Genomic DNA, 27,946 nt, shown 5'->3' with positions numbered 1-27,946 from the left:
ATCAAAGGCCTGGCTCAAGTCACACACTGCTTCCCCATTATCTACTAAGCTGATTGAGCTTCTAAGGAGGAAAATTAAATTGGTTTGGCATGATTTTATCTTGACAAATACATGTTGGTCTGTTCTTATCAGTTTATTATCATCTAAGTGTTTATAAACTGTTCAATTTTTTTATCAAGTCTTTTAGGTTACTGAAATTCAACTCAATTGTGTGTAATTCCCTTGGCTCTCCTGTAACTGCTTTAAAAACAGGTATTACGATTACTCTCTAATCCTTTGAGACATCATGCATCCTCCACATTTCTCAAAGATGAATTGCTAGTACTTTTGTGATTGCTTTGGCTGAATCCTTAAGTATTCTGTGGGGAGTTTTATCAAGTTCTGCCAAAATGAACCTATCTATCTTACCTACTCCTTAACTCATTCTTTTGCAAATCTGCCCAATGCTTGAAGTTCCTATGTTAAAATTACCTACATTTAAACTTTTGTTGGGGATGACAAGAGGCACAGTGAGTGAAGTATTGACTACTCTTTTTGAACAGGTCCTTTTATCTGAAAGAAATTAGAAGTCTATAAACTGGAAAACAAATGCTGCAGACATAGGGATCACAAACCCCTCCACTGCGCAAATTTTACATGCCCTGGCATTACACTCAGCAACATCATGTCACATCTTCAACAGTTTAGGACAGAGAATGAAGTTAAATATTGCACTGCTAGAAATATTTAGACCAAGAGAACACAATTATTCAGTTTAAGTAAAAAACAGTAAATCCTAACTGTTGGAAAAGTAAGTAAGTTTCATTTGCAACAACCAGAAGGAGGGATTAGAATATCATGGTTTTTAAAGTTCCACTTATAGTTTGTGCTTAGAGTCTCCAGCTGGGCTTAGAAAAGCTCTGAGCTCAGTATTTCTGTGGTAGTATGCTCTGTTCAATTCATGCCTCCTTCAGAGTGCTCTGCACTTGAACCAGAAGTGAAGCTGGAGTAAAGGCAAGGCTGAACTGATGCTGTAGCTGTTTTGGGCAAGTGTAGCTAAGGCAGAAGCATTACCTGATCTGCCAGCCAATGTGAGTAATCACCTGGAAGTGAATTGCCTTGCTCATTAATCAGGTGCTGGTTTAACACATCTAAACATCGCGGCAGGGCCTGGCAGTGACATTTCTGAGTGAATACTCCCTGTGTCAATTCGCAGACCACAAACCATATGCCCACTCAGTATTCCCTCTGTGAGTCAGAGCTATGGCTGCAGTTCATCTGGCTCTTGTCTGGAGATGTCTGCACCATGTTTCCAGCCTGTGGGTCAGACACAGCCTGGCTCCTAGTGACAATAATTATGCTGAAAAGATTTAACATATGCAGGACAGTGGAGAAGGACTTACGCCTGACTGAAGTCAATTAATACATCTTGAGATCACTGCTTATGAGACTGCAGAAGCACCCTCAAGGAGAATAAAAAGAAAGGTAGCAGGTGTTGGCATCTTCCACTATTTGAGCACCATGTCCAAGTTAACCCAGGCAGATTGACAGGGGTTGTTCTGTTGGTTTGCAAGGCAAGGGTGTGAGGAAGGCTCTGAGACTGGATGGGTGAAGCCAGAAGAAAGAGTTGCAAATATAACAGAGCAAGAAGAGACACTTCTTGATACAGAGATAATGGGAGTGAAAGAGATGGTTCTTTTCAGCAATGAAACTACTGAGCTCAGGAAAACTTGATTTAGTCAACAAGCAGACTTAGGTAATGAATTTCTCATCCCTGTTGAAACAGTGCTATAAAATTCTACTCTATCTGTTTGGGCAAGGAGAAAAAGACTTCATTTAAAACATTAACACCCAGGGTCATCAAACGTACAGGAGGGGAGGAGATGTTGTCTGTTATTTCAGTGTCTAAGAAGGGTATGAAAGACTGTGGTAGAGACTGTGTATACAGTAAGGTGAATGGATCTTTTAATGAGACATGAAGGCATAATATGAGGAGTCTGCAGGGCTAGTTCAAATTTCAGCTTGTGGAAACCTGGAAAACATTGCTGTGAGGATTTAAGCACTTACCTCCTTAGACAGTCCACCCCATAGGATCTTGTTTTCATTGATAAAAAGCCTCTCCCCTTTCTTGGCATAAACGTTGTAGTGCCCAACCTCTTCAAAGACGACTGAGCCATCCTCCGGAGAGAGATGCCAATTGATTATTGAGTAATTTCCTACCAGGTCCCCAAACTCATCAAAATCCACTTGCTCCCCCATATTATTGGTGAAATTTAAGTGTCGCAGATGCTTGAGAACCTAGAGAGAGACAGAGAGACACTATGAATGCCTGCGTGTTACAACCCTACCGCAGCACACATCTGCTATGGGGAGAGAACTAGGAAGAATCTCTTTACTACAGACCTTAACCTCTCCAAATGTTTTACTCACAGCAGTAGGAAGCTTTCTATCACATGAACACACACAGCCTGTACAAACTTTGTAGACTACACATGGTATCATGGCCCTCAGAGTGGTTGGCAACCCATCTGTAACACTTACTGATGCTCTCCCATCATCCACTTAGCATTCCTCTTTGGTCCTCTGAGTCACCTCTGCAAGCCCAGAGCTCTTTCTTAGGGCAAGAGAAGTGGCAGCAGCCTCTGGTGTGTTTCAGTCACCCATGCATCGCTCCCACCCTGCTCTCAAAACCACTGCATAAATGCTCTCAGTTGGTATCTCTAGTCTCTGAATGATCAATCACTCAGAAGCAGGAATGCTTGAGAAACAACTCGGACTTGACTCTGGATTGAAAAGACCCAAGCCCAATGCACTTCAGTAAGAAAACCCCAACAAATCAAGATCATTTGCCTTATGGCAGACCTGGAGAATTCTTACCACTTTTTTGGCTTCTGTCTCCTGGTTGCATAGTTGAAAGTAACTACATTCTGCCTGTTTTCAGGAGTCCTTCCCTGTAATTTTCACCTCATGCCTTGAAGTGTCATATACAATCACAAAATCATTAAGGCTGAAAAATATCTCCAAGATCAAGTCCAACCATTAACCCAGCACTGCTGTATTCACCACTAAACCATGTCCCCAGGTGCCATCTCCACACATTTTTTGAACACTTCCAGGAACGATGGTTGCCCCACTTTCCTTGACAGCCTATTCCAATGCCTGATCACCATTTCAGTGAAGAAATTTTTCTTAATATTCAATCTAAGCCTTCTCTGGCACAACTTAAGGCCATTTCCTGTCATCACGTCACTTGTTACCTGTGAGAAAAGACCAACCCCCTTCTTGCCACAACCTCCTTTTAGGGAGTTATAGAGAGTGATAAGGTCCCCCTAAGCCTCCTTTTCATCAGCTAAACAGGCCCCCCTTCCCTCAGCCACTCCTCATCAGACTTGTTTTCCAGACCCTTCACCAACTCTGTTGCCCTTCTCTGGATGTGCTCCAGCACCTCAATGTCCATCTTGTAGTGAAGGGCCCACAACTGGACACAGCACTCAAGGTGTGGCCTCAGCAGTGCCAAGTACAGGGGACAATCACTGCCCTGGCCCTGCTGGACACACTATTGCTGATACAGGCCCAGTGCCATTGGTCTTTTTGGTCACCTGGGCACAGTTGGCTCATGTTCAGCTGGCTCTCAATCAGTATGCTGCATGTCCCTAATCCCAGGGACAACTGCAGTTGTAAAGTTCATGATCTAGATAGCCTGCCAAGTAGACCTAAGAAACTGCAGCATGAAAGCAAGCCTGTACTGGCAACTGTGATACAATTCATCCACACTGTATTGCTGTTCAAAAGTTACTTACTGGTTTATGCACTTACCAGATTTCTCCCCGTGCTCACCTATGGAAAGATGAGGTGACTGTGAGGGCACCTGGCTGTCAGCTGCCCCTAGACCACTGCAACATAGTTGCTGCTCTGGTTCTACTACCTGTGACAGCTCGTAAGCCCAGTAACCCCCCCAACCTGCGAGTGTCCAAACATACAACTCTGGATGGCAAAATGTAATGGAAACCAAACTAAATCAATTTGTCTGGGCAGGCAGAGCCCTCTTCACCCCACAGACAGAACAGACAATATTGTTTTGATGAATCCTTTTTACCTGGAAACACAGGGACAGGGGAACAGAATCACTTCATTAGTTCCTGTCAGTTTTGCTAAATTGTCTCATTTTTTGCTGCTTCCTTTTGGGATCCTCCTATCTCAAGCTAAAATCCCCAGAGCCACAGATACCCTCCTCTCACTGCCTATATCACTGCCAGCCTGAGAGAGCCCGGAAAAATCTTTGTAGTACTACACAGGATGTGGCCAACAGTACCTTTTCAGCTTGTGTGATGCTGATGGAAGGATATAAAAATATTTCCACAGTATTTAGTCTTTGAATAATGGGTGAGACAGAGAAGGCAGGATTTTTTTCTGTCTTTCTCATCCATGCTGCCCCTCCTCTGCAGACCAGCTCACCCATAAGGTATGCAGCTGGAATGATCTCACTGAAGAGCCAGGACCTGTCCTTGGAAGATCTCACCCTGTGGTGGACGCAGCAAAAGAAGGTGCTCTGTGCTGGCACTTTGCTGTGGAGAGCTGGGACATTGCCTGCTGTGGGTAAGGAAATACCCACACTGCTCCCCTCTCATTCCCCTCATTACCTCAGGGTACCGTACCCAGGAAGATGCTACTTGCCCAGCTCCATCAGGGGACAGTGAGAACAGAACAGAAGCAGCTCTGAGGTCAGAACGGGTGACAGGGTCTGCAGATGCACAGTGATGTGTTGTAGTGCCTCACCTCCCTTTGGCCTCATCTGCATGGGGGCTGCAGTCTTGGCCTGGTTGTTACCAGAAACTTTGTCCATCAGCAGTGCAGGTGCTCAGCAGGGCAGCTCACATTCCTCTGCAGGCTCTGGCACCTACCACAGGGTGACAGCTGCAGCTTTGATGTCCAGATCAGGTTTGTCCTTACACTGAGCCTAATGCTGTGTTTCTCCTCACTCCAACTCAGCATGGCACTCTCTCTGAGCAGTACTGCATCCTTCTGAATGACACCAGGATGTCCTGACTGGGTATCACTGCTGGGTTGACTGTTACCTGTTTAGACAGGAGACCTTGCCCTTGTTTTGACTGCAGTTGCTGCACACACTAGGAGACAATCTTGCAAGAGAAATATTGAGGATTCTTCAGTTCAAGTCCTGCCTCTCCTGGTCAGCTGCAGCAGCAGGAGGCTCACTGGTCTTAGAGTCAACAAGATGAATGGTGAAGAACTTCTGGATTCCCTGAATGCAATTTTTTGTTTGTTTAATTTCAGAACATTCACCTCAATTAGTCTGCCTTCCCTCCTGACACTAGGTTGCTTCAAAAGCAGTATGTACTCCTGGCTTTTAGTGGGGTTTTGTAGGATCAGTTTGACAGGATCTTTCCCTTGGTCACACACACTCTACACCTGAGGATTCAGGTTATAAATAATTTCATGTATGACCTGATATGTCTATCTGACTGTTAATTCATATAAAAGCACTGATTTGCAATTAATGTTGTCTTTCCCCAGGCACAGCATAGCAGCTTCAGCTCTGCAGCTGTAGCTAGGGAGCAGAAGAATATGTATCAGTTCACGCAGGAAAGGCATGTGACTTGATTAAAATCCCAAATGGAGAGGCAGCAGGAACAACAGAAGTAACAAAGCCTGTTTTTTTCTTTACAGGAAACACCGAAGTTTTGCTTCAAATCTAAATCCTGAGGGGCAGCTTGTAAAATGAACAACTACCAGAACATGTTCCTTTTTTAGAGAGCAAGAAGATCCCAGGATCATATCTCTGTATCTCACAAGTTCTGCTCTTTACAGGGTGAAAATGCAGACAAGGAATATATATGCACTAAATGTTGAAAGAGGAAGTTGTAGGCTCTGAATAACTACAGCACTATTTTATAGTCCCCAGACTATCAATGATTAGCTAAAGGCTTTTCAGTTAAAAATGTGTCACTATGTTTTGTAACTAAAGATAGAAACATAAATAACCAGGACTCAATCTACAAAGACCTAAAAGACTCTGCTTCAGCCAGGCCAAGAGCATGTGTCAGGGGTACATGTACCATACCCTGGAACCAAGAATTTATGGAAGAAGTGTTGACCTTGTGGCTTGGATATACCATCAGCCGCTGGTGGAGCAGCTGCTCCTGCAGGGAGAGCATTGTGCAAGCTGCTGTCTTCAGATATTTCTTTCTGTAATTTTTCCTTCTTTTCTTTTCTCTCTGTCACAGACTTCAGGTTGAATTGCAATGCCTTTTAATTAAAACACCTCTTATCTGAAAGGACTTGCAAGCTGCCCTCTAGTTCACCCTCCCATAATTCCTGGTAAGGCCATTCCCAGCCATGCAGCACCCCATGCTTTATTCAGGCTAGATATTCTGGGACATGTTGTTTCCACTCTTATAGGAGGATCATAAAGCCATAACATAAATATAGTTGTATTAGAGCAGGTGGCAGCTCACCTGCCCAGGACCTGTTTCTGACTGTGGCCAACAGCAAATACCTACACAGGAGCATACAGTGATGTGATACTACCCCTGAACACTCTCATACATTTTGCAGCTCCGTGACTTCCTGAGCCAGAGGCTTTGTACCTGATAACCTTTGGGTGGATTTTTCTTCCATGATGTTGCACATTTGTGTTCTGCACCTGTGCAAACTTTTCACAGCCACAACCCCCTACAGCACAGAGACCAACATTTTATGAGACAAGCACCTCTTCATCTCTTTTGGAACAGAGCAGCTACTAATCTCTTTTGATGACCTTCATGCTTATATTGGCAAAGAACTGTCATTTGCCAGTCATCTCTTCCATGCCTCTCACAATTCTACAAACCTTTGTCAGATCTCTCTTCAGACACCTCTTTTTCAGGTTGATGAGCCCTATCTGAGGTTGCTATGCTTTGTACAGAAGATGTTCCACTAATCCTTCTCTAAACATTCCCAGTCTTCTTCATCATGCACATGATACTGAAGTGAGATGCACCAAAGGGTTGAGAAAGTGGCCCCAGGACACTCTGTTTACCTCTCTGTCCCTTTTCCAGTGTGACTATTCTTAGAAGTGTGTTTGCTTTTTTTGACTACTGTTCAGACAGACCTGAGGATCCACCCATAGACTTGATCAACTTCATTTCAGATAAGTCAGGTCTCATAATTTATTTTTATACTCTGCTGAGTATCTTTCAACCAACATACATGTAAGTTCTGAATTTGGTGACCGACTACCAGAGGATGTCTTTAAGAAGCCTGAGCAAACCCTATGAATAGAAGTTCCCTTATCCATACACATCCCAAAGTCTTCCAAGCACTTCAGGAAGTTTGTGAGGTAAGGTTTCTCTTTAGAGAAATCATGGTCACTCTTCCTCTGTTTTTTTACTCTATTTTTTCTTCCTGATTTTTTTTTTTTTACCCCAGTTTCTAATAATGGGCTCAATCAGGCTCTGCTAGTTCCTCGGATCTCCCCCACAACCCTTTTAGAAAACTGATGTCACTTCTGTCACATTTCTTGTCCTCAGGGCCTAACACTCTTCACGTCTGAGGAGGTGGACACCACAGCCAGCTGTTCAGCTACTTCTTCTGTGAGCTCTGGCAGATCCCTTGGGTGAATATTGTTCACTTGCCCTGAAGTATCAAGGTTCATTTTGCTCGTGTACCATAGTTTCTTCTATAGTCAGTTCAATTAGACAGATCCTCTAAAGTTCTCCATAAATAAATAAACCTTCTTAAGTTTGTCCATGAGGAGCACACTTTTCTTCTGTCATGGCCTTAGCTTGTCTTTTGCAGTGATAATCTACAGCTCAACAGACAGTCCTACTCCTGAAATGTTTAAAAAAGGATTTATGAGCTTTTGCCCCATTTACAAGCTGTTGCTCATTCGGTTTTTTGATCTGCCTTATTTTATTTTTACATTTAACCTGCCAGAGTTTATGAATCTTCCAATTTTACTCACTGGACATAACTCATTTATTTGAAGGATGCTGTCCTCACTTTTAACAAACACCACCTAATACCTTTGTTTTGTCTTGCCAGCTTCCTTTCTCCACCTTTTCTTGATCTGCAGTATACACTTACTTTCTGTCACTAGTATTGAGGCTGGTGGCAGGCAAAAACATCCATTTAAAATTTTGAACGCTGTCAGATAGCAGAGAACTGTGTGTGTGTATGCATGCCCAAAGCTGAACTTTGAGCTGTCCTCTGAAGCACATGCCATGGACTAGTTGGACATTTTGATAGCAGCTGGACTAAACAATAATGGCGTGTCCTAAATACGCCAATTAGTAACAAGATAGGAGACAGATCCCCCAGTTTGGAGGCTGATTGCAACCAAAACCTAGGGCTCAGAGATAGAAACAAGAAAGCAAAGATCATGTCTGCATGAAAAACACTGGAAGTACGGAAAGATCTTGGAGATGAAGGAGATGTGTGGAGACAAATTTTGGGGGATGCTCAGTAACCTAGGCCAGTAATGCTCAAGGAAAGGCAACTGAGAGGAGCTGCACAGCATAAATGGACAACTTCCACCTTGGCCAACCTCCATCATATCCCTGCCAGGAAGGGAAGGTAAGACTTGATGATGTAGAGCTGTGGGGAGAGCAAGAGTGTGTGAGATACCAAAAGTTGTTAAAAGCTGCAGTCTTTTTAATTCTTAAATACATGTAAATAAACATCAGTATCTAGGTGTGCTATGAGCTGTCCCATCTGTGCCAGGTCCTTAACTAGTCTCCATATACTGTCAAGGGTTAATATCCTTGGCTTCCTTCTGCAGCTACTTTCTGATGTGTTTCCTCCCTAGGTCAAATGGTCCTGCTATGGAAGAGAACCTGGGCACCTTATAGGTGTCTGTCACCATAAAGGACAAAAAATTTCCCCTCCTAACACACAGTTGCAAGCAATCCTGTCTTAACAATTAATATACATTTTCCCACTTAAGTTTTAATTTCTGTCTACCTATCCCTCTGCAGGCCTGTAAAACTGTTCTGGACTGATAGGTACCAAAAGTTTTTCTGCAGCCAACAATACCATGTAATGGCTAAGTGCGAATGAAGATGAAAAGCTGGCAACTGTCCTCAAGATGGCAAGTCCTGACTTTCATTTTGAATTGCAGAGAGCCCAATCCCCTTTCTTGTTTTGGATCCCTCATCAAGTACATGGAGAAGCTGTCTTCATAATTCTGTAACAGGCGTAAGGACTTGAGAGATCAGTTATTGCATTAGGCCAGGGCTCATGGTGCACAGGGCTTGGGTTTTGCCTGTGGTCAAGTGTCATGAAGAAATAGGCCCAGCTGCTTGTAAAATGCTTTAAGAGAAATGTTACCTGAAGCAATAGTTTTTTGGTGTTTTTTTCTTTCTTCCTTTCACTTTCAACTACCTATGTGTCAATCTTCATTTACAGGCTAGCAAAACTCTAATTTTTAGTTTCTGTATCAAATCCTTAATTCCTGCTGCATCCTCTACTTTGGAATATCTTGTTCTGCCTGGTTTTTTATGTAGGGCCAACTCTTAGGCTCTCTGAAAGGTAGTGCTGTTATCAAAGCATCAAGCAGTCCTGACACACAGGACCCAAGCAGACAGGAAGGTGCTGGCCCTGACCCCTTGTGTCAGTAACACCTGTTTCCAGAAGCCTGAGGCAGGGGAAGATGAATTTCACCCTTCTCTCCAAAGCATTCTTCTTGCTAGCAGGAGCTGCACCTTCCTTCCCCTCTACCTCTCCTCCTTCCCTGCTGCCCTTTGTACACCAAGAGGGACAGTAGTGTTGTAGTGCTGATCTTGTTTTTAAAACCAAGCTGCCAGAATATGCCAGCACCATTAATCTCACCTTTTTCCAAAGGCCGTTCAGAAGACAACAGAATTCTTCAGCCAGTGAAGGATGTGATTCATTGCCTCACACCACTTGCTATATTCACAGAATCATAGAATATTCTAAGTTGGAAGAGACCCACAAGGATCATCAAGTCCAACTCCTGGCCCTGCACAGGACACACCAGGAGTCACACCCTGTGCCTGAGAGTGTTGTTCAAATGCTTCTTGAACTCTGTCAGGCTTGGTGCTGTGACCATGCCCTGGGGAACCTGTTCCAGTGCCCAGCCACCCTCTGGGTGAAGAATCTTTTCTTAATATCTAATCTAAACCTCCCTTGACACAGTTTCAGCCCATTCTCATAACTCCTATCTCTGGTGACCAGATTCCACCTAAGCTGCCTGTTTTCTATTGGTTTTCTGCTCTGAAGAAGTGACTGTTAATACCTTTTATCACTATAAGGGTAACTCAGGTGGAGAAGCTGAAAGGGACCCAGGAACAGAGCTATGATTCTCACTGTAAATACCTCACAAAAAACTTGGACGTCTTCCTGTCACACACATCCAGCTTCATGCACAAGGAATGCCTGGTGTGTAGTTGGGATACTGAGCACTTAATGCCAAAATAATGAAAACCAGTCAGCACCTACTGTGCAAGGCCTGGGCTGTACTCCAGGATTGAAACTGTCAGGTTGGCAACAGGGCAGATGAACAAAAGGAGACAGACTCTGGAAGGGCTGGTGTCAAAGAGAGAGGAGTTGATAGTCAGCCAGAGGTACACTGACAATACTCCAAGGGAAATTTGGCAAGATGGGATGGACATCTCAGCTCTGGTGAAATGCTAGATCTGCACTGACTTGAAAAACAGAGTGAAAGCAAGAGTTCATTCAATACTCAAGAATAGCTGTGTGAAGCCTGAGAATAACTCAAGAACATTCAATGTCGTTATGCTTTGATAAGAACAGAATGACTTCCTTGTAAAATCTAGGAAGGTCATTGGATAACACAATTAAATGTGTATGACAAAAACAATGTGCCATATGTTAGAAGTAATAATTTAAGCTATTCATAACCTTTATTGAAGAAAATTAACTAACTGCTGAGGACAAAGACCTGTTCATTATTGTAGGCGGGTCAGTAAAAACACTCTGTGCATTATGCAGCAGAAGGAACAAACAAAATATTAGGATATGAAAGTAAGAAGGAAAATGATACTGAAAATCTAGTGCCAGTAGTACAAGTCTCCTCTGGAAAAAAGCTCTTAGTTCTATTCATTTAATCAGAAAAGAAGAATAAAATTAAAGAAAGATCAGAGAAGTCCAGAAGTGGTGATGATAGCTCTTGGACAGTCAGTCTTCCATTTCAAGAGAGATGAAAGCATGGAATTATTTAATTGTTTATGAAACATGTAGTGACTTGTGGGAGAGAGGTGATACATTCTCACAGAAGCAGAGACCCCTGTCTGTGCAAAAGCAACTGACTTTATTCAGGTCTGCAGAGAAGTACAGGATATCAAGCTGACATGACAAGATGTGCTGATTGTCATATTGTAACTGACAATTGGTTCCATTCTGCTTCTGTCAAGGATATGATCCCTGGGCAGATGGGGGCTGGATCTCTCTCTGCCTCTTCCATTGACCAATGCCCTGTCCTTGAGGAGGGGCAGCACTGGTGCTGATGTGGGGACCCATACATACGGGATGTCCTTTCTTTGTGAGAGAGAAGCAGGATCTCCAACAGAAACTTGCAGAAATTGGGAGAAGAAGGAACTCATGTGGACTGTGCTGAAAACACCATCACCTTCTGCTCAGAAGAAGGTGTTTGGTGCTTCCCTTGTCTCATTTGGTGCTGTGAGTGCTTAGTCTGCTTGGAAACTGGTGAAGCCTAGAATTTCCAAAGACAAGGACCAGTTTTTTGCCTGTAACTGGACTTGATGGGTCAGTTTATGTGTCTTCTCACCAGCAGCCCAGCAAGCCTGCTCTGCTGATTAAAACCTGCAGCAACTTTGATGCTTTCTTGATGATGAAAGGTGACAAAACTAACAAATTAATAGCTACTACTACAGCAGTAGAAGCAACTTAAACCAAAAATGTCAAAGGCAAGCATTTTTAAATGGAACTTGATATAAAATGGGAGTAATCTGATTTAGGATTAGATTTACTACAGTACCATATTTACAAGGATGTCCAGAGAGAAATCAAAACCCAAGCCTAGTGGATTTCACAACAGAGGCTGCACAAGTCAGGTCCAACTGAGATACTTCAGAAAAACCCATTAGGTATTTACTGGTGTTTGCAGATGCCTCAATTCCATTGCAAATCTGGGTCTGAAATGCTTCTGAAAGACCTGTCTGATGAGTCACAGAGGCTCCCAAAGGAATCAAGAAATGATCTTGCAACATTTTGGCATTGCGTGGCTGCTTTTCCAGACTGATTTAACCATCAGTTAGGAGGTGGCAGGACACAGTAAGGATGGGACCAGGATATTTTGTTTCCCCAAGGTCCTCCACAACTCCTGCTGGCCCTGTGCACACCTACAGTTCTAAATGCAGTTGTCCATAGAACACCAGTCCTGAGCCTGTACTGCGTAATGCTTAGCTGATAGCAAACAGCACCTCACACAGATGTGCCATGGTAAAGAATAATGATTTGGCTCAGTGTGACCAAAGATTTGCATAGGAAAACATCATGTGAAATCTTGTCAAATGAAATTCAGTACAAATATATTTTTTAAAGTCAAACTCAAAAATGTGACCTTCAAGTGCCGTTCCATTTTCAACTGTAATTACATTTTTTTTAGTGGAAAAAAGGGGAAACAACTCATTTTGAGTCTGTCAAAATGCTGGTTTGGACAGTGATGTTTCCATTAACTGCAATTAGTGAGTTTGATTAGCTCTAGAGTAGAAAAGAGATGACAAAATACTTTTTACCGCTAACATTTTCCCTTTTTCTGTTTTAAATCAAGACCCAGCTGTATGATGGTACCCCAACATATTTGTGTGGCCCAAAGCATGATGTTGTAATATTAGTTCCCTAGAGTCCAAAAAATCTTTCCTACATGCAACTTCAGGAGCTGGGGCATCCTGGAGTAGCCTCAGTCCCAGTTCAGTGCCATTCCAAACAGACTTAATCTGATCTACTGACTGCAGTAAGTTTCTTCTGGGGAGAGATGGCTGGAGTGACAGCACCTCTCCCCTCCTTACAAATCCTGTAAGCATTAATTCAGTTCCTAGGAATCAGGACAAAAATAATGGTAGCAAAATGAAAAATAATGTCTGTGGAAAACCCCTAGATGCAGGATATAATGCTATATAAAATCAAAGAGGCTTCTGACTAGTCTCTGCTCTGGTGATGTACAAGCATAGGACAGTGAGGATGGAGGCCTCTGAACTCCACAGAATGGAAAAAATCCATGGACAAGCTACAGGAAGGGACTGACTGATGGTACCTTATGCATGATAAACTCATCAGTTCAGAATGTTGCCTGTGTTCATTGAAATAAAAGCTCATTAATTAGGGAGTAATTTGATGCCATCCTCATCATACAAATAGAGCTCAAACAGCAGTATTTATTATGGTGGGCTCTAAAAGCACTAATCCAACACAGAACATCCAAATAAGGCTGAAAAACACAGGTGTTGTATTGGCAGAAAGTAGTACATAAAAAATCCTGGAGAACAAAGAAGAAAAAAATCACCAGGCAATGTATTAAGGAGTTCCTTGTACATATTAAAATTGAAAGGTGTCATGTATGCCAGATCCTCATGATATTAAGGCTGTAAGAGACAGCTAAAGAGGATGGAAAGCTAAAGAGAGAGCTGAGGAGAAGCAGGAGAGCTAAATGAATGATATGTTAGTGCCCTTACTATCAGAAAAAAAGCCAGACATTCTTATCTCAAGGGCACTTGTTTTGGAACCATAATGTGACATTAACTGAGGTAGAAGGTCCTTAAAGAGGGATTAGAGGGCAGCCTGAGGAATATAAATTGGATCTAAAAGGCTGACAGAACCAGACAGTTCATCACAGCACTCCATAAGCAATAAAGAGAGCACTAATACAGCAGGTTTATGATATACACATAAAAATGCCACTGGCTTTGAATGATAAAGCCAATATGCTATCTAATCTTATTCCACAGCAACCCCAATCCACCTTTTTGCTACACCTGCGAGTGTAGTGCATTCCCAGCCCTGTGTCCAAAGTTCTGCTCCGTGTCAGCCTCTGGTGGGCTGCAACGGCTGCCAAGAAAAAACAATACTATAAAAGGCAGAGGGATGTCCTCTGTAGCCAAAGGCTGGTTAGCCTGACATCAATCACAGGAAAAACAATGGAAAACAAGAGTTTAGGGCTGAGGAGCAATTAATACAAAACTATTGGTCTAAAACATAATTGCTGCCACCTAATAACATTAGCGGAATACAGATCTTCTTAAATTCAAGTTGGGTTGACAGACATAGCCCTTCAGAAGTGAAGTAACTGAGCTTTACACTTTATGTAACGTGGATCAAGAATTGCCCAATAGATATGAACAGAGGCAGATCATCAGTTCATGGGGAATTCCTCCAGCCTCAGTAACCATATGTTCATCAGTACTCTGGCAGCAGCTACAAAAGCACTGCTGGGAAAATTCGCAGAAAATTCATGGATTAAGGTAACGGTAAATAATATTCAAGAAAAAGCACTGGCCCCCAGATTGCTTTCAAACATCTGTGTTTAATACAGAGAAATTTGGGCTTGTGCATCAAGGCATAAGGAATTCACACCAGGCACAGAAAGGGTACCATCTGCTGCAAAGTATTACTGGCTACTAAATGTGACCTTTCCATTGCATGCAGCGGCATGGAAGGGTCAGGCACCTTGTGCTCCTACAAATGAGGAATTAAGAGGAGTATGCAAATGTGGGATTTTTTCACTGTCTGGCTGTGCTGAGTCTGTTGAAGGAATACTGAATACGTGCCAAAAGAAGGATGGACAAGATACAGAACTAAAGCACAAAACCTACGTTATGACTAAAAGTCCACTCTGTTTAAATTATCAAGGTAAGACTGAGGGATAATTTGATCAATGTGCATAAATATTATATGGAGAAAAATGATGCATACTTCATCTGGACTTTTAAATCTAATAAAGCAAGCCCAAGTAAGGACCAACGAAACTAAAGGTCAGTAAATTCCAACTGGAAATCAGACACAATCTGTGACAAGAGATGTGGCTTGCCATGGATCATACTAATTAAAAAAAAGGTCTACTAGCCAGCATGTCTTTGGGGAAAATAAATCTTGCTAAACACAAGTTTGGCTGTCAAACACAGCCCTTCAGAAGTGAAATACCTAGGTTTTACATCCAATGTGAAGCACCCTCAGCTGGATCAAGATTACTTGCTTTCCTGAACGTGGCATAAATTTACATAGTTAATTATACAAAGGATTTCAAGCTGCATGATCATTTGGAAAGTGACCCCATTTGAACATTTTTTAGGTTTCTCTTAAGGTTTTGTGGGGAGGGATAGTCTCTGGACAGAAAAACATAATTGTACAGGTACAATGAAAACTAATTGTCAGTGCTGTTAGACGGTACTTTGTGCTGTGTGCTCCTGTCTTTACCTACAGCCATGACATGAAAAAAAATCAGAGCCACTTAGTCTAGACTTACTGCCATAATTGCTTTGGTTTTCACTTGCAGCAAATATAATATGGAGAAATCCATTGGGTACGATAGCCCAGGTTGCTGTGTACTAACGTTGAGGGATCTATTGGCAGAAGTCCTAACTGAGTAAATGATGCTTTAATGCTCTTGGGACATCACCACACTGCACAATAACTGTTATGGTGAAGTATCTAACAACTTAAGATAGAGCTCTTCATATTAATTTAAGTTTAATATTAAATAATACATTTAAAATTGTCATATTATTAAAGCTACTAATAGATTCAAAGGTTCAAGTGCTCAGTGTTTTCAAGTAGTATAATTCACATATGTTGTCTTGTGTAATTGAAGTCTGATCGAAATGATTTTTCTGGAAGGTGTTTAATGCCATCCCTATGCAGCTGTGCAGAGAACAATTGTGTGCATGTGTCCCTTTACACCCCTTTGCTGTCACTTTCTTCAAACAGCCCTTTATGGATCAGTGTCTTCAAAGTCCCAGTGAGGTCTGAAACTGCATCCTGCACAAAGCACTGCTGATACTGCTTTGAAGAACTGTTCTGCTCTCTAGACCAGGAGAATGCCGTAACTTTTGACTGTAAATTCTTTCCTATTTGGAGCTATAGGATGAATTACTTCAATGCTTGGGTAAACTCTTTGTTGGAATGAGAACCAACAGATTCTGCACTCAAGGAGTCATTTCTTTTAACAAAACCATGGTAATTCATGAAACCTGGGTTCAATGCTTATTTATAATCTATTCAAGAAGTACTATCCATGGGGGGAAAAAAAAGAGTCCCTAAGTTTCCTACAGTCACAGTGAGTTGACTGAACTCATGCAAGTGTTTCAGACATTCAGAGTGGGCAAGCACAGTCATAGGTCCCATCAGTGGTCAACTAACGTTCCAGGGGATTCAGTTACTGTGTCTGGGCACATGTTCCACTTGGCTACTGGCTTACATCCATTTTTTCCATTTCCTCTACCAACGCGAGTCTTGGCCAACAAAGAAATCTCATGTCAAGACTTTGATTTTCAGTCTTTCATGTCATTCTTCCTACAAACACGAGTGAAAGTCCTTTCAGAGCAAAGTATTGCTTCTAGTCCAGTTGGAAGACCACTCCTATAATTCTGCAAGACAAAAGGGTCACCATAAAAAGCAATTTGTTCTCATTCCTTCTAACTTGTGTGCGGAGCAACACCAGTCCTTCATAGTGCATGAAAGTTCACTTTGGGGATAAAACTCTGTGGCTGGTTAGTAAAGCATTTGTGAAGATGGCTGACTACCCATAAAAAAATGAAATAATAAACTATGTTATGAGTATCATGCCTTTGAAGATAGCTTCAACCCTACCTTGGGATAAATGGAAATTTTTTATAAATCCACTTGTTTCCTCATCCCGCTTTGTGAGTACTGTTAGGAAGCTCTCAAGGTGCCCTTTATCACCAGCTCCATTTGTGAGTAGTATCAGTGCCAGAAGAAACTTTACATTCTTTTCTGTAACAAAGACATGCTGTGTCTTTATAACAGATACTGGTGTCTGATGTCTTGGTAATTCAAGGGATAATTGTTATCTGAAGTTGCTACAGCGATATATTATAGGAGCATTTAATGGAGCCTTCCCTAAAATTCCCACTATAGGCTGCAAAACTGACTTTTCCCCAACTGACAAAAGAACTTCATAAATGAGCTTCATAAATATAAAAAAGTTCTTTTCAAATACAGCTTCTGTTGTAAAGCAGCACATAAGTGACTCTATTGAAAGTGACTTTTATGAAAAATTCAGCGTGTTTAGGGGCAGACAAGAATACTGTGGGTTTGGTCATCAGGCAGTGTGTCCTACCCCAACTCAGAAGAATCTCAGCCATTCTTTACTTAGTAATTATTAACCATAACTCCTTTGTTGTATTTGCTGCATGCAGGTCATTCACCCTTCTTCTAGCAGCCTTGTCAGGGCCATCGTTTCCCAGCACCTTTTCTACTGGTGAGTCCAGTTAGGTCTTTCTCCTTTTAGCTGTAGAGACATCTAAATAATACTCCATCTGTTGTCTGCTTAGTGGAAGATCTCTCAAGTGATGCTCTCAGCTGATGGCAAGTTGTTATCTTCAAATTGATGAATAAGCAATTGCCTGTTGTTGCCCTGGTAGGGAAATATCTGTGTTTGCTCTATTGACCCCCAACATTTCTGTGCATGGCCCAAGTTGTGTCCCTCTCAATTCTGTCTCCCACAACAAAGGCACACCTCTTGCCTTCTGTTCACAACAAATACATCTTCAGTGCATTTGTAATGCAGAGTAGGCGAGGTTTTGCAGTTGCCTGACATTCAACAGCTTCCTCTGTTTTCATTGAGATTCTTCCCAAATGACTAATGTTCACACCAGCCATAGTTAATAGAGGTTCTGATACTGTTTAATTCTGTATAGCACAAAGCAGCTGATTTTGAATTGTTCAGACAGGCCTCTATAGTTTAATAGACACAAAAATTGATTAGATAAGCCATTAGGCTCAAAGGTCTATGTCATCTAAGGCATTATTTTCTTCTTTAAAGCCCTGCAGAATCAATTTCCAGCCAGGCAGACATGCCTAAATGTAAAGCTGGAGAAGGTGCCAATCCATTTTTGCCTCTTCACAATGCACATCACCAGCACTGAGGAAGGAGCTGTTGGCTGGGAGGTGCACAAGTGTAATAAAAGACTTTAGGTGTTGCTAGGTGAAGTCAAATTGTATTTGATTTTATTTTGTGGAACAGCATATGGCAGCTTTTTACTAAGTTTGAGGTCAATCAGATTTCCAGGCATAGAAAAATGCATGAGTATGTCTCTAACCTGTGAGTCATTAGCACAACACATATTTCACCCATTGCACTGTGCTTTGCCTTGGTGCCTAGAGGAGCTCTCATTTTGCATTCATGCCAAAGTTCACAGCCTCCAATTTAACAGCAACCTGCAAATTGTCTGGGAGACGACCCAAAGATGCTCTGCTCAATGACCCTGTGACTGCACATCTTTGCCTTCTCAAATCCTTGGGAGCCTGTCTTCCCCATTTAATCACAATGCTTTTAATGCAAGACACAAAGAGAGGCCCAAAGGTGCTCATCAAGAATCCAGATGAATGGGCAGAAACCGAGTGAACTCAGTCCGAAGAAAAGACAGGTCTTTCATCTTCTCACACATTAATAATATGGAGAAGTAAATATTTGCCCTGAAGGACAGATTAGGATTCCCTATTAGTTTTCTCCCGATTTTTTTGCAGGATCACACAATGCTTGAAGTGAGATAGAGACACCAGAGAGGCTCCTGTAAATGCTCAGAGGGGAACTGAAAAAAGAGCAGATGGACTTTTTCCTAGAAGTGACCATGGAAATAGCCTCATGAGTAGAGACCAAGAAAATGAAGGAACTTGAGGGAGCTGAGAAATCTTATGAGGGAAGATGTTAAGAAAAAGGGCTTCAAAACAGACTGTTAAAGAAGTTATGGAGAAACAGGCTGAAAATGCAGGGAATTTTGACAAAGAGGCAACATCAGTACAGCAGTTCTGAGCCGGTAGCCCGCCTCCTGCCATAACTTCCTGCTTCCATTTTGTAGCTTATGGGAGCTTGTGTTTGGGCAAGTCCATGAACGAGAGCAACACACAGAATTAGCTCTACTTGATACGGTCTCCTGTAAAGTCACAACCCCTCAGCAGAAGACAGTGGTCTTGTGACAGCCAGAGGTATTGGAAACCCTTAGGAGGATTTTTTCTGTTGTACTATTTGCACTCATGCACTTCAATTCTTAGTGCTTTTTGTAAAATTTTGTCATGCCCCAAAGCGACAGAATTTATACATTTTGTTCTGGATTGCTCTGCACCTTTTTGTTACCTGAGAAAAACAATGCAAAAAGTAATTGATCTGATCTTGTTCAATACTGTGCAGGACACAACAATGGCACATGCAGACAATACTGTCTGCCCTTTGCAAGGCATCTTGCAAAGGTGTGCACCTCGATTATCTTCTGCCTTGAAGCAGCACAGATTCTTAAGACAGCTCAGATGGCTCAGAGTAAGGGCAGCACAGACATCCTAATAAAATCTGCAACTGTCTGCAGAATTCTGAAGTGCCAGCTGTCCCATTTTCAGATAAAGGATTCTGAATTCCCTGGCCAGCTCTGCATGTGGAATGAGTGGCACAGGTACCTTTGAGCACAGCCTGGAAGCCGTCCTGCCTGCTCACCAGCTCTGCCTGTGTCTGCATCTCTGCACATGCCAAGGCAGCCGGACAGTCCCATCTCCAGTGGAACTGTCCACAGCCAGCTTCAGAGGCACTGGTAAAACAAAAGGAAGCATGACTGGGTTTATGGACAGGATCTGTCAAAGATCACTGACTCAGGTGGAGAAAATGAGCAAACAGTTCCTTAAACAAGTAGCTATAAATAAGTAAATATGAAAAATGGTAGTATATGATATTTCAGCTTAGGAGACAGAAAAATCCTGCACTCCTCATCCTGAAATATATGTAGAGCCTTCTTAAACTGTAGATGGTAAATTCTTAATAGGAGAACTTAGTTTAACCAGCTCGCACTGATTCTCTGTTAGGCTGTCCACTTCAAACGACCTGATCACTGAGGTAAAAATGCTGGGTTTATATATGGACCCACACAAGCACCCTCCACAAATGACATAGAACACATCCCCCAAAAGATTTGTATTATCAGTACATAAAATTAGCAATTAGCAGACAACAATAAAATCTCCTATGTGTTAATATTGTTGCCATTGAAAGGCAACAAAATTAAATGGTACATAATTAAATTGTGGAATGTACCATTTTTGCTCCTCAGCCACCGACCCTGCTGGCAAGTGCTGCTCCGGACAGGAGCTCAGGCTAATGGAGCCACGAGTTCAGCAGGTTCACCTTATTTGTACCACACAGCACCTGGCCAGTAAGTGCAGACACTGTGAGCAGCTGCCCTCCAGTCGCAGGTATGGGGGCCTCATAACACTGTCCCTGCTCTCTTGGGTCACTTCCCATCAAGAAAACCCAGAGCTGATTGTGAAAAAGGGAGCAGGCAGTGAACACTGGCAGAAGTACCACTGCAAATGAGATTGACTTTACTAGAATGATTTTCTTCTGCATGGTTGTGAGAAAACCACTCTCTGGAGACGCTGGAGGCTGCGTGTTTGTGAGGTGAACTCATTACTCCCAGGGCTGAGGAAAGCTTCCTGAGGGTAATGAGCTGCAATGCCTAGTATGAAGTAGGTGTGCACACAAATTTGGCATTTACCTGCTATTCATGTGTTTGATTTTGAAACAAAGTGAAAAAAATGTGCAAGTAGGCTTGAAAGCCAACACATGTGATGGTGGTCATTATAAGTATAGCCTGATCCTTTGTAGCACTCCCTATTCCTGCCCAGTCAGGTTATTCTCGACATAATCCTTGATGCTGATTCCCTCCTCTCAGGCAAGTATGTATATCCAAATGCCTAGATCACCAGGATGCCTTACATTTTGATGCATATATCCTTCAGCACCTGACAAGCAACACAGAAATGAGAGGTTGTTCTTCCCAACTGTGGAATCTTCAACAAACACATTATTTTACTTAGCAATGGCATGAATATCCAGCTCCACTTTCCAAGTTGACAAGGCATAAAGGAATGAACTACATTTATTCTGGATCGTTTTTACTGACAACAGTGAAAGCTAAATCTGTCTGTAACTTGCCCATTTCTACCAGTATTTTCCTGAAAAGCAGAATAGCTTTGAAAGACAGAAACTTCAGAGACAGCCAGCAATTGCAGGATTCCTCTAAATCAGGGTCAAACCCTGCACTCATCAACTCTGAGTAAAGTGGTTTTGTTAAACCCAATCAGGCACCTAGAGCAGGGCAGGTTTCCTATAAATGCCAAGACAAAGCCTTTTACTTTGATCTGGCTGATGTTTTTGAGTTAACTGAGACTAGACAGGAACCAAACTGCAGTTCCCACGTGAATGTGACCTGACATCTGCAGTTTGTGGCAAGGACAGACTTTGTTTTGGTTAGGCTATCCCAAAGAAAGGAAATTACCCATGCAAATGGAGAGGTGATTTCCCATTTATTCACCTGTGCTGTTCTGATTTCAGGCATGTTTGGACTCAAGCATTTTGTGACAACTAGAATGAGGCAGACAGAATTTGCTACATATCATCATTTGATAGTCCATGCTAATTGTGTTAAGAATGAAGTAGATATTAAAACCACAAAGTGAATACCACATTGGATAGCACGATCAAACACATAGTAGGGTATAGAGCATTCATAAAGGATCAGGAGACAAAATGCCAGAATATGATCCATGTGCCATTGGGAAGAATGCATTGAATGAATGGGTAAATTGGACTAAGTCATTAGTATAATTTCATCAATTCACAAATACCACTGCCAAATCAAAGCAGCTATCTATTTTCTGCCCAGGAGCCACACATTATTTTCCTTCATTACTCAATCTTCTTTAGTTTGATCGTATATAAGCTTAAAACTGTGAGGAAAAAAATACAGCCTGTATGGAAAATTGTCGTGGGATTGCAAAAGATGTAAAGCTTGCCAAAGAAAATGAACTCTAAAAACTGTTTTCCTTGTTTATGTGTTCTCTCCAGGCCCTCTTGTTTATGTAAGGCTCAATATATGATCAAGTTACCTTGCGTCAGCCAGGCTGTGGTAATTGTCTGTGTGTGCACTTTTGGCCCGCAGCAAATGCAAGAAAATTTAACTTGGTTTAAGCCTCTTTCACTGCAGGCCTAATCCAACTTACCTTACATTTCCTGTGGGGTGGGAGCATGCACCTACCTCACACACAGTCACACACTGCAACCCAGGAGCCTTATGCTGTGTCTGAGACCCAGGATTATGAAAGGCACCCTAAAGGGCGTTTGGGACAGCTTGCCTTTCCTTCTGCAGATACATTACACAAGCACAAGAATGAAGGGCTTACCTGCCACGCCTCCACCTTCTTAATGTCTGCACAGGACCCATTGGTGAAGAGTCCCTTCCCAGGGGTACAGGTATAAATATCCTGCAAGGCATGGGCAATTGAATACACTGCCAAGTACACGTTATAGGATATCCGCAAGTGTGTGTAGTCCATGTACGGCGTCTCCACGCTCGTGATGTTCTCATCCCCTGTGCATGGAGGTCGGAAGGCAGATGTTCCATTTCCAGCTCCCAGCCCCTCTTCATGGCCCTTGTGGAAGGAAGTTGAAGCAGGAGAATTTTTGGACCCATCAGGGAGATAGCAGTTAAATGTCTCCTCCCAAAACTCCTTGGCAAAGCCGTTGTTGGTGGACTTCTTGGGATGCACCTTCTGCAGGAACTCACGAAAGCCTGGGATCTGTCCTGCCTTCAGTGCAAACCCAATGGTGCTGCCGATCACACGGAAGAACTCTGGCATGGCTATTAGGGAAGAACTGGCCCAGGCCTCGCTTGCCAGCCAGATCTTGCCAGTGATGTTTCGCCTGACAATCTCTTTGATGAGAGGCTCTAGGTCTGGGCCACTGGAGAAAACAACAATCACTCTTGCTGTGGAGTTCTGGATGACCTCTACCACCTGCTGGATCTCCTCTTCATCTGAGTACTGGGAGATGAGCTCGCTGAAATCAATGCAGATATCTCTCTCCTCCGCCTCTTCCCGAAACTTTTCAATCCCTGGCCGGCCATAGTCATCATCAGCTGCGATTGTTCCCACCCAGTTCCAGCGAAAGTACTCGATGATGTCTGCCATGGCTGTGGCCTGATGCTCATCATTGGGGATTGTGCGCAGGAAGGACTTGAACTGGTTCTTATTGCTCAGGAGGCGACTGGATGAGGCATAGCTGACCTGTCAGAGCACAGCAAACAAGCAAAACACACCATAAAGTGAAATGCCTAGAAATAAATTACATCCATTTACCTAGCATCACTGTCAGCCTGTGTAACCCCAGATGGGGCAGGGAGGGAGCTGAGCACCACACTGGCAGCCCCATTTTCTTAGTCTGTGTTTGCAGGTGATCCACTCCGAGAGCCTGCATGTTCTTGTAGCTGTGCCTGTCCTACAGAGGCACACACACAGGATCAGCTGCTCAGACCTTATGCCAGCTTATGCCCACCTGCAAGGTCAAGGATCTGAGGGAGAGAGAAATAGACACTAGATTGGAGGAATGGCAAAGATTTCTGTCAAATCCAGAAATAAAAAGAATGTGCCATCTAGATAAATGAGGGCAATGCACTTAATTAAGGCAAACCACAGGTTTTCTCTGTTCTGAAGCAGACATGAGACAGCACAGTGGTACTGCCATCCTGAAGCTACTCCGTCTGTCTCTCCTTGGATTTGACATCCATCCCTATCCTTAAACAGGCTCCATCAGGCACCATATGCCTTTTATATACAATCCCTGTCAGTTGGCATAAGAAGAATGTGATGTGTATCAGCTCCTTTGATCCTGCAGAATGTTATGGTAATGCTACTTTAGCAGCGTTTCCTGATTGCTGGCCAGAATAAGCAAAGAAGCCAGTGGGCATTCCATGCTTTATAAGCCACCATGTTTTATGGTTTAAATTGGATTTTATTTCCTTTTCTAAAACTACCAAGAAATATTTTATTTTCCCTAATCAGAACAAGTGCCATACACTCTTAAGTTATAATGTGAATTACCTACAAGTAGGAAGAAATCCATAAACTCCAGATAATAACTGTTTAAAGATCTCAAGAACTTCTAAAATGTATTTTGAGATTGGTATCTGAATTCTTTAAGACTTACTCTCATTTGAAAAAGTCTTTTATAAACAGTTCATTTTGTACAAAGTGGAAATTTACAGAAAACCTTATCTCCTCCTTAAACTCTGTTATTTAATGTTTCTGCAAGAAGAAAGAAAAGGAGGTCTTCCAGTGCAGTTTCAAGGGCCACAGGAGTAAACCCTCCTTTCACAGAGCTGTACTCCCCCCTGGACAGGCTCTTGCCCAGTGCTACTCTCAGCCCCTTCAACCTTTTGCCAAGAGGTACAGGCAATGTATCCCACTGCCACACGTGCTGTAAGGGGACACTGAGGTGGGGTACTGAGAAACAGAGCAGAAGTCATAACATTTTCAGTGTCTACGTCAACAGAATGAGTAATGAGCTGTACATTAATTGTAAAATACACCTTCAACTTGTACTGAAATGCAATGCCTAACAAGCCTGGATTTGCTAATGGCCTTGCTAAAAATGGCTGTGACAATTCTACCTGACAACTGCCAGTCTAAAAGTCTGTTTTCAGTTGTCATGCTTCAACCACCTGGCTGAGACTTCGTTCCAGAATGGAACCTTTTGACATCTACCCTTTTCTGCAGCCTCTAGATAAGGCTACTGCCTCACAGGACAAATGTCATTCTCTGTTTAAAGAGAAAGTCTGCAAACTGCAAACATCTCTTATGTTCAGTTGAACTCACCAACCCTTCTCGGCTGCCCTTGTTCACCTGGTAATGTGGTGTGTAAATCAACAATGCCTCATAAGATGTCATCAGGGTGTTTATTACATGCCAACTTCTAATGCCACTCTGGGCAATACCCAGATATCACATCTTAAACCATTCCTGCCCTGCTTAGAGACCAAATGTCCAGTTTTTCAGAATCCTGCAAAGAAGTCAGACTGATAAGACTCAACAGACAAGATATATTACTGTGCACAGGGCAATCCTTCCTTCTTCATTCATGATGCAGATGGGAATTGGAACCCTGGGTGAAGCAAAGTTATATCTCTCAGGACAGACTGAGAGCACATTGTGACACAATCTTGTTACAAGGCCTCTTGTGAGCTCTGGGACCTGTATCAATTTTAGAAGAGGAATTGGAAGTGTTAGGCTATACAAGGTAACACTTAAATGGATAAGGCCAAGCATTTTTTCCAAAGTTGACTTCAGTGTAGAAATCTAAATTCAAGAGCAACAACGTTAAGCCAGCCTTGTACTTTGCTTAAGGTCTTGGCAGAGCAACAAGCCTCTTAAACAAAAGGATGGGACCATGGAGGCTGGCACTGGCCCCAGCAGAGTCAGAATGCAGCCCGAAGGATGCTGTGACACAGGAATTGGTACAACCACATCACCGCACGGAGGACCTCAGGACAAAGGGGCATATCCATGTGATTTCACAAACCTTGTTTTGGGTCCCCAAGGGAAAAGAAAGGCAGAAGAAACCTCCACAGCACCTGATCAGCATAAGCAACAACTTTACAGGTCACCTACCTGAATGATCAGAGATGGTGAGAGACCTAAAGAGCAGCTGGCAGCGACTGAACTCTGCCTTGAGTGGGCTCTCTGTGGGAGCTGGGCCAGACCAGAGAGTCACCACTGTGAAGTAACAGCATGACTAAGCTGTCAGGGCTGGCAACTGTCATTGGCTGACCTAAAATACCTGTATTCACAGATTAAACCACTCTAGAGGACTTCAGTCCTCCTAGACTAAGCTGCTGTTGGCCAAATGTTGTTACTGGCTGCTCAGTAACACTTGTATTTGGGGACTGCAAAGTGCTAGCAAGACACATTTCTATCATAACAACACCCACCCCCTTCCCAACCCCCATTTTATTGTTTCTCTCCTTAAAGTTCTATTGGAAATGGCAAAGATTAAGTGATCTTTACTTAACCTCTGCAGAGTAGAGAAGCAGGCCACTTCTTGTAACCTAAACAAGTGAGGTGGAACCATACCTGAGGTATGTAAAAGAGTCCCAGCAGATTGGCCACAGCAGTGGAGATGCCAGAGCCAGTTGCTCCCACGACTGCAATGGTGGAAGGGATATGTTCTGAGCAGTTACAGAATTCGTCCAGGTTCAAGGAGTCTATCTTGTTCTGGGCCACAAAACTCAGTGTGGCCTCCAGGGCTTTTGAGACTGTATTGCAAGTGTCAAATATCCTGTATCCCAGGGTCATGTTGGGAAGGAGAGTTGGGCTACTGTTTATTTCTTCTATGGCAAAGATCATAGCCTGGAGCCAGCGGAAGCCTCGGAAATTATACCTGGGGGAGCAAAATTAAAAACAAAATAGAGTGAGAAGGAGGAAAATCAAGAAGAGGAGATCAGGAATGAGGCAAAGACAGAGGGTAAAATTCCAGATACAAAAAGGCAAAAGCAACTTACACTATTTCTTTCATCCTACTAAATTTGGAAAGTTTTACTTTTGTCTCCAGTGTTTACAGAAGAGGCGCCCTGATGCTATGAGGTTTAGTTCTGGCTCTCAACTTTTCAGTTTGGGACCTCACTCCAGAGGTGAAGTTTTCTAAGTCCCCTAAAATCTGGGAAAGTTGAAAGACAGCACGTGTGGACTGATGACTCTGGCCTGTCCCTTGTGCTCAGGACCCTAAACCTGATCTTGTGATCCCTGAGGAAATGGATCACTTGTGATCCTCTGACTCAAAGCTACACTTACCAGGTTTGCTTCCAGGCTCCTCTGACATGTTTCTGAATGCAGATGGCAGTGTCTGCTAAGCCTGTGCTGATGCTGCCTGGGACTTAGGCTCAGGGATACTCCTGGAGTGTGTCAGCTCCTCTTGGCTTTGGGCAGGCAGAGCAGGCTGAGCCACAGCACTGGCATGCTTCTGGATGCAGAGGTGCCTGGGAGCTCTGCTCAGGGAAATTCGGCCTCACATGACACACTTCACTTTGTGAGAGAGAGCACAGCCACACTGTTCATACCAGAGAACAGAGATAAGCTATAAATATAAATCCTGGTGTAAACTGGTAACTCGTTTATTAGATACTTCAGTGCCTTCACTGAAGGAGTAACTTTTCTCATTATTATGGTGCTCTCACACATTTGGTTTAGACATGAACTCAGAAGATGCCCCCTGAGCTGGCCTGTGAAACTGAAACTGTTTTTTTGAAGCCTTCTCTTGTCCCTAAGATGGAGAAGCTGAATTTTCTGATTGTCTCACACCTGTGCATGGAGCTAACCCGGAGATGTGTATTGGTGGCAAATGTGCTGCAGGAGCTGGGAGTCCCTGTTTATGGCATCAGTAGGCAGGCAGTGGAAGAATCTGAAACAGGATGATTGTTTATCCAAAAAGGAGAAAAATTTCTTTGAGGAAAGCAGGAGGAAGAAAGTACCTTTGACACGTTATTCTGAAGTTTTACTGTGTTTTCTCCTATAAAGCTGCCCTGGCAACCAGTTGTGTGCCTGTGGGGCTGCTGTGTTTTAGGGCAATGCAGCTGGAATGGCAGAAACTTTCATGAACTGAAACCTGTCCTTCCTTGGAATGCACTATGGGTCAGGATACCAGTTAGTTTGCAGTTTTGTGCTGAGTTGCAGGTGAAAACAGGAAAGTATCAATGCTGTTATGCTTGAGATCCACTGGGAAAGGTGATGGGCCCCAAAACTGGAAAAGCCTGGGGAAATAGCATGCCCAAGAACAGGTTCTATATGAAATGGTAAATTGTAAGTTTCACATGAGTTACATTTTGAAATGCTTAGGGAAATGTTTCCATTACTAAGGTGAAGATTTTAAAGACAAGCTTCACGAAATTGCAACCTTCCAGTCTCTGAGGTATATGACCTGAACATT

The 27,946-nt window shown here is 42.9% G+C and overlaps 1 protein-coding gene across 1 annotated transcript in view; it reads right to left on the bottom strand.

Moving 5' to 3' along the window:
• Positions 1–27,946, bottom strand: part of CASR (calcium sensing receptor) — a 41,609-nt gene that overhangs the window by 6,732 nt on the left and 6,931 nt on the right. The window contains exons 2-4 of the mRNA XM_010396082.3: positions 26,098–26,404; positions 22,375–23,256; positions 2,047–2,277 (exon numbers count right to left, since the gene is read on the bottom strand). Coding sequence (XP_010394384.1) covers positions 2,047–2,277; positions 22,375–23,256; positions 26,098–26,404 — 1,420 coding nt within the window. The remainder of the gene's footprint in view (positions 1–2,046; positions 2,278–22,374; positions 23,257–26,097; positions 26,405–27,946) is intronic.

This window comes from Corvus cornix, chromosome 1 (genome assembly GCF_000738735.6).
Source record: "Corvus cornix cornix isolate S_Up_H32 chromosome 1, ASM73873v5, whole genome shotgun sequence".
NCBI lineage: Eukaryota > Metazoa > Chordata > Aves > Passeriformes > Corvidae > Corvus > Corvus cornix.
The sequence above is the reverse complement of the archived record's forward strand: the minus strand, read 5'-3'. Positions and strand labels throughout refer to the sequence as shown.